Below are 7,404 nucleotides of genomic sequence, written 5' to 3' on the forward strand. Positions count from 1 at the left end.
CATGGAATTTTGTTTTACTTATTGTTTTGGATTTTTGTGTCATTTGTTTGTATGTTCCTTATGTATGTTTGATCCCTCGTATAGTTTTTTATTGTTTGCCTTTTTCATATGAGAAATCAGTACACATACTTTCTGGTATTTTTGTGTAGTTTTTTAGTTTTTATAAAATATATATATTTTGTGCCACTAACCTAAAAAAACTATAAATAATTCCTTATTAAACAATTTGTCTTAAAGAAAATGTATAATGTAAAAGTCCTGAATTTTACCCGATGATGATTTAGGGACTAAAACTTCATAAATAAAGTTAGTACATGTGATCAACAGGGTGCAGTTTTTTTCATTCTAAAATAAAAAAAATGAACCTTTAGATAATCTCACATTATTTTCACAAGAATAGGTGCTAAGTAGGCCTTAATTTTCTTTCAAATCCTGATGCTGATGTAAGTGTGACACTTATCAGAGTCATAAAGAAGGTGAGTGCAAGTAATCAACAATGAGCAGGACTTTGATTCGTTCACAGTCAGAAGTTAATGATCCCATGCACATATCATCTGTAATTCAGTCTGGAGTGCAAGAATGTGATATCTTGTAGAATGATACAAAAGCAGAAACTGCAGAATAACAGCAAAGCCGTTTCAGGTCACAACTGCTATCTTATTTCCACAAAATTCATTTAGCTGTTTAAGTGATATCAGAGTCTTTTGAGAACTATTCAAGTGGAGAAAAGAACACAGTAGCCTACGTCTGTTGGTTTAGGGTTTTTACATACGCTGCAGAGCCATAGAAATCAGAGAGTGTGATAATAGAGGGAGGGCATGTGTGAATGTTTGGGTGTGTCGCACTGAGAGTGGGAGGGCCAAGTTTCAGGAAGAGTGCAGCACCTGTCGGTGTGTGATTCATAGCACGGTGTATGAAGTGAAGGAGTGCGCTGATCCACGTCAGAGGAAAAAATGCAGAGTGAGTTCTACTTTATCTTACATGTTTTTTTTTATGAGTGATTAACTCTTCTTTTGACTGTAGGATATGTTATGTTTTGTGTGTCTTTTGTTAAAAACTGTTTTCTGTAGAGTTTGTCCAGGGTTCAAAATTAACTTTTCCGTCCACCAGCCAAATGGCTAGTGCATGTTACATTTTTACCAGCCACTCATTGTCATTGTTGTTGTGCCTGTTGAGTGAAGCAAATCTACCAGCCACTTGTACATTTACCAGCATTTGGCTGGTAAATGGTACTAATTTTGAACACTGATTACATATCAGCGTAACAAATAGACACAGTTCTCTACAATAAAAGATATCTCAGCTGCTTATGTTGGTGAACACTAACAGCTGGGCGAAAGCGTTCGTTTGGCTAGGAGAAAAAAAATGATCAAAAGCAGATAATATTTAACAAGTGTTCATGTTATTTTAGCTGACTTAATGTCCTGAAATGATACTACACTAGCTGACATGTTTATATCTTGTCTAATTCATTTCTCAGTGGCTGTTACATAATGCAAAGACAATAATACTTCACATTACTGTCAGCACCTTTATATACAAAAAACAAGATATTTAAGCTTAATCAAAAATGCCAACCGCAGGGGTTGTTTGTTGTAGCTTGAACAGTGTAGATTTCAAGTTGGTTGGGTTTTCTTCTAAAGTAAGCTGCTGTGAGGTAGAAGGTCCTGAGTTTCTGCATTCCTTAGATAGTTTCTCACCTGCCAGTGGACAGAGTGACGCTCTTAAATTCACTTCCTGCTTGTGTTCTCTTACTGAATCTAACTCAAGTATCAAAGGAACAATAACAGATTAGCTGTGTACACTGACCTTTGACCCTGTGGTCAAACGCAACATGTCCTCTTATATCCTCAGCATGTTTCTCTCTCTGTAGAATGAAATTTTACTTTAATCAGATCAGCTGTTTGCCAGTCACCGTCGTGGTTCGCCTCAAAAGGTTTTCCATCCAACATCAGCACATATAGCCTGACTTACTGTCAGACTGTGCACACAAAAAAACAACTCAACAAATACCTTCATTTTTAGTCAAATAATTAAATCATGTTTTTCTCAATCTACGAGTACAACAGCTAAACGGCTGTCCTGGAATCCCTTCTCAGGCAGTTTCACAGCAATTCGCACTTCAACGCATGTCTTATGACAAGACTGCCGTGTGATCTTTGCCTCAAACACAACATAAAGGTGTCAGTGGAGGCCAAATCCAATCTTGATTTACTATTTCTAGATATGGTGTATTTAGTCTTAATCTGTTGTCATACCTAAAAATGTAACGTATAGACCGGCAAAGATTAGTCGATCAATTGATTACTTAGTTTTCAACTATTAAATTAATCAGCAACTATTTGGATAATCAATTAATCGGTTGGAGTAATTCTTTATGAAAAAAAAGGAAATTCTTTAATTCCAGCTTCTTAAATTTCGATATTTTCTAGTTTCTTCACTCATCTGTGACAGTAAACTGAATATTTTTTGAGTTGTGGACAAAACGAGGGACTTGAGGACATCATCTTGGTCTTTGAAAAACACTGATCGACGTTGTTTACTACTCTCAGACATTTTATAGACCAAACAAGTAATCGATTAATCGAGAAAACAATCGACAGATTAAACATCAATGAAAAATAATAGTTAGTTTCAGCCCTAAACATATACATGTCTTCCTGTTTCTCCCTTTTTCCTCCAGGCATGAGCCCTCCGGGAGGCCGCGTCCTCTCTGAGGACCAGTTCAGCTGCTCCATCTGTCTGGAGGTGTTCGTGGAGCCCGTTTCCACACCCTGCGGCCACAGCTTCTGTAAGGCCTGCCTGCAGGGCTACTGGAACCACAGCAAGAAGTTCACCTGCCCCATGTGCAAGAAGAGCTACTCCAGAAAACCTGAGATGAGCGTCAACAGAGTCCTGGCTGAAATCTCCTCCCAGTTCCAGGAGATGATGCAGGCCGGAGGAGCTGGAGGGGCCGTGGGGGCCAAGGGAGCCTCACGGGGATCCACCCTGAATCTGAGTGCAGACGTGAGCCCCAGGGGCTTCGCTGCAGGGTCCGGCTCCGGGGAGTTTGCCCAAGCTGGGGAGGTTCCCTGTGACGCCTGTATTGGAAGGAAGGTTAGGGCGCTCAAGTCTTGTTTGAGCTGTCCTGGATCATTCTGTGAGGTTCACCTCAGACATCATAAAAAGGTCCGGGTTTTATTTTTCTTCTTCTTCTTTAGCATTATTTTAAATGACATATATCTGTTTTCCTTCTTCTTCGCCTTGCATCTTTTTGGTCCCCGTTTATTTTTTGTTTTTGATTGTATTTCTTAAATTGTTAGATTTTTCTACGTTGTACTTTTTTTGGTATCAATTCACTTTGTGGAATCTTGAACTAAAATCTTAAACATTTTGCGGGATTAAAATGTGTTTTTCTGCACAACATGAGTTTACAGTAACGAGACTAAAAGGCTATGCCACATGATAAAAGACACATTGTACTATGCAGTCTATGCCAACCCTGATAACATTTTATGTTCACCAAATACACCAAATATATACTTATGACCACGTCAGCATTTAGATTACTATCATCGTCTCTGAGCTTCCCAGTTCAATTGGCCTGCTACTAAAAGCCACTGTAAAGGAGGGGTGGGGGGAAAAATTGATACAGCATAGTATCGCAATATTTTCCGTGGCAATACTGTATCGATACACAGACGCCAAGTATGGATCTATTATTATATATGTGTTGGTCAGTTTGTCTTCTTGACAATCCCACTTTGCAGCAATAAAATTGAAGTGAGAGGAAAGAACAGAGAAATGTATCTTTTTAGATAAAACAGATGTTGACAAAGTTTCCTTTTGGGGACTTCATTTGAAATTGGGAAAAATTTGAAGTTGGAAAAAAAGGTAATACATTGCAATATTTCGCAGAATATTGCAATATGTTTAAAATCGCAATAACATTGTTATTGTGACATAAGTACCGTGTTGATATCGTACCCTGAGGCCTCTGGTGATTCCCACCCTTACTGTAAAGTAATGACCCACACACCCACATGACTACTATGCCATACTGCACACACACATTGTAATTTTTATCATGTGTAAATTATTTGTATAAGCTATGGTATGTTTATTGTCTGAGTCTGTTTTTTTTTGCACTGTATGTTAAGTAGGATTGGCCATCGAGAACCGGTTCCTACTTGGAATAGTTTTAAAAAATTACGATTATTGGAGTCGCTTGGAAAATTTGGTTTCGAATCAGATCATCGGTTGCAAATTTAACACGCGCAAGTTTTTTTTTTCCGTAGCGGCCACCGTACTTTCAGGTGCTTTTTGTGTTGCAGCGAGCACAGTGAGCGGTGCTCTAAAGTGTGCCTTTATTTTATGTTGGAAAAAGCCCAGCAAAACTGTAAATTACCATGTGACGCGGTTCAACTCCACCCGTCAAAGAATCGGAATTGATAAAAATCGGAATCGAAAGGAATAATCGGAATTGTTAAAACCAAAACAATGCCCAACCCTAATGTTGAGTCACATCTAAGACGATTTTCTGTCATGACAGACAACAAAGTTTTCTGAATCTGAATCTGAATGTAGGCTACTCGTGGTTAATTCTGGTTCAGAGGCTGATCACTGGCAGTGTAGATTAGAAAGGTATCCAAACCACAGTCCTGAGTTTGTTGTGTCTACATTTGCCCATTCAAATTCATCACTCTCCTCCTCTCTTCCCAGGTGAAGTCTCTGACATTTCATCGTCTGATCGAACCCACTTTCAACCTGGAGGAGAAGATCTGTAGGAAACACGAACGTCTTCTGGAGGTCTACTGCCGCTCGGACCACTCCTGCATCTGCACGGCCTGCGCCGAGACCACACACAAGTCCCACGACATTGTCTCCGCTGACCACGAGTGGAAGAAGAAGATGGTGAGCTGTGGTCACTGTCTGTTAAGTTTAACAAAGGCCTGCTTTTGCATCATAAAAAAGTGAATGGGTTTGGATTCTATATCTGGGCTAAAAAAACAGCTGATGAAAGCCTCACTGACAGTTGCAAGGCCATTTGATTTTCATGGTATTAGGCTGTGCCGATATTGATTCCAGTAAGCCACAATCCTTTTTTTATTTCATTTTCTTCTCACAGAGTAATCTGGGTAAGAAGAGGTCGGAGCTCAAACATTTGATCAAGGAGAGAGCCAAGAAACTGGAGGAGATCAAACAATCCATCAAAGTCATCAAGGTGAGTCGGCTGAAGCCTAGAAGACAGAATTTAGGAAACAAGATCTCGCCTGTGAGTTACTATGTGTTATTAGAGCCCAGGGTGACAAAGCACAGCATGTTTGACAGTTTTGGTGTCAATTTTCAGCTCTTTAAATATATAAGACCAGTGGGAATAACAGTTTTTTTTTGACGATGCCTATATAGTTACTCCTATAGTAGATCAAATCCACATCAATAATTTCAAGTAATTAAAAATGCATTGTTTACAGGATAAGCCTCTAGATATGTATCGTCTTGTTTTGCATAAAAAACATACAACACCAAGAAAAAAATCATTGACAAAAAAACTGTTACCGAATTGTTAAGAACACAATAGCCTACTTTTCATAACATTCCTGAATGACATTCATTAATGAACATTGAACACAGCAAGCGAGAGGAACTTAATTTCAGGCTAGCTTTGATTAATCCTAAACATGTTATGGATTTACTGTTAAACCGTTCAATATTCCAGTCAATGTGAGCCTTTGAATGTTTCTGCATGGACTGGATGTCTCAATAAATACACAGTACACACAGTGCCGTGTGTTGCTACATATGAAGGCAGCAAATTTAGAGCCTCAGACATATTACAATGATGGATATGAAAACATTTCAAAATAAATGTACATGGCAATGGATGGGACCTGGTGGTATAATGATGCAAATGTAGCATTAAAAGATCAATCTCTTAAACTAAAACTAGCAACAAATTGTATTATATTATAAACATTTTAGGTTCCTTAAGCAAACCAGTGTAGTACTGGTAAAAAAGCTGTGCCTTATTAGAAGTGGATGCCACTGACTGACTAATATTTTAATAATATAATCATTTTATTATCAGTCTTGTGAATCGGTACTCTGTGCCAAATTGCCATGTTTTTTTTTAAACTGGTTCTTAACATGTCGTGTTTTAAAGTCTGTGTCGATGTGGGCAGTCTGCTGTACTTTCCCTCATGTACTGCATGTTAAATATTTACCCAGTCTGCTCGGGGTAAAGCTTTATTTGCACTTCAAGCAGCTCTCTAAGCTCTCTGATCCAAGCATACAAAACATGAGCGGGCCGCTGCTGAAGAGCACTGTTGATGGGATGGCATTTCAGTTTCAGAGCACCCAGCATACTGTAGATCTAACTTTGCGTTGTTGGAAATAATCTTGGTCAGGACGTTAGCCACATCTTTCTCATACCTCTCATGCTCTAGTTGTTATGCAGTTTGTTTTTCTCTTGAGTATACAGACTTCATATCCGTGTCTGAGGCCGTCCAACCGGTGCGACCAGCAGGAACATTTACTCTCCCACACCCTGTTTTTACCTACAACCTCATTACAGAAATCTCTACCTCATAAATAAGAGATGATTACACTGCTTTTGTTCAAATAAATGAAAGGATTGTAATTGTAGTTGTAAAATGACTGAAATGCTATTGAGGTTTTGAATGGTCGATTTCTTTCTCATTAGCTAGATTTTCCAGGTTTCCAGGTGCTGCTTTTGGTTTCCTGCTTGGTGACATTTTTTTGACATTTACAGATACAATGAGGATTAAGTTACCAGAGGGTTGAATATCAGGATGTCCACGCCTGTGTGAGTTCATGTGTGCTGCACAAACACACTGCGCATGTGCATGCTACAGACTTGGAGATAAAGACAATAATGCCTTACTGGATTCTTTTGAATTTTGGACAGGAATCATACACTGGAGTGAGCTGACTCTTTGTTGGAGAATAAAAACATAATTGGAAATTGGAGAGTAATATTGAATCCTATGCAGGGTAATGAGATAGAAAGCTTGGTAGTTTCATGCGCTTGGCTTGAGAAAGATGTAACCTGTTTGTCCAGTTTTACAAGCGGCAGACAGACATAGAAACAACGCATAACAAAGAGCTACGATTACTGAAACTGCAGCATTTACAGGTTAATTTGTTGTACTCTTATTGGTTTTAATGCTTTATTTTAGGCCTTCCTCGTCTTCCCCGCGTATTCTAAAATTGCTTTTACACCGATCCTACACAATGAGACGATAGTACTATTTCGAACGAGTAAGTTTTAATTAGTCAAGCATGAGAGTTACAGACACAGATCTGCAGATCTGTGGTATCACAAAGCAGAGACTAAGTTTCCCTAGCAACAGACAAATAGTCTGAGTCGGTCCACCTATCTCTTGCGCCGAGTGAGCCCCGTTC

The 7,404-nt window shown here is 38.9% G+C and overlaps 1 protein-coding gene across 1 annotated transcript in view; it reads left to right on the plus strand.

Moving 5' to 3' along the window:
- Window positions 1-953: 953 nt before the first annotated feature.
- LOC116053357 (nuclear factor 7, brain-like) overlaps window positions 954-7,404 on the plus strand; it is a 13,394-nt gene continuing 6,943 nt past the window's right edge. The window contains exons 1-4 of the mRNA XM_031304442.2: window positions 954-960; window positions 2,684-3,168; window positions 4,702-4,893; window positions 5,108-5,203. Coding sequence (XP_031160302.1) covers window positions 954-960; window positions 2,684-3,168; window positions 4,702-4,893; window positions 5,108-5,203 — 780 coding nt within the window. The remainder of the gene's footprint in view (window positions 961-2,683; window positions 3,169-4,701; window positions 4,894-5,107; window positions 5,204-7,404) is intronic.

This window comes from Sander lucioperca, chromosome 17 (genome assembly GCF_008315115.2).
Source record: "Sander lucioperca isolate FBNREF2018 chromosome 17, SLUC_FBN_1.2, whole genome shotgun sequence".
NCBI lineage: Eukaryota > Metazoa > Chordata > Actinopteri > Perciformes > Percidae > Sander > Sander lucioperca.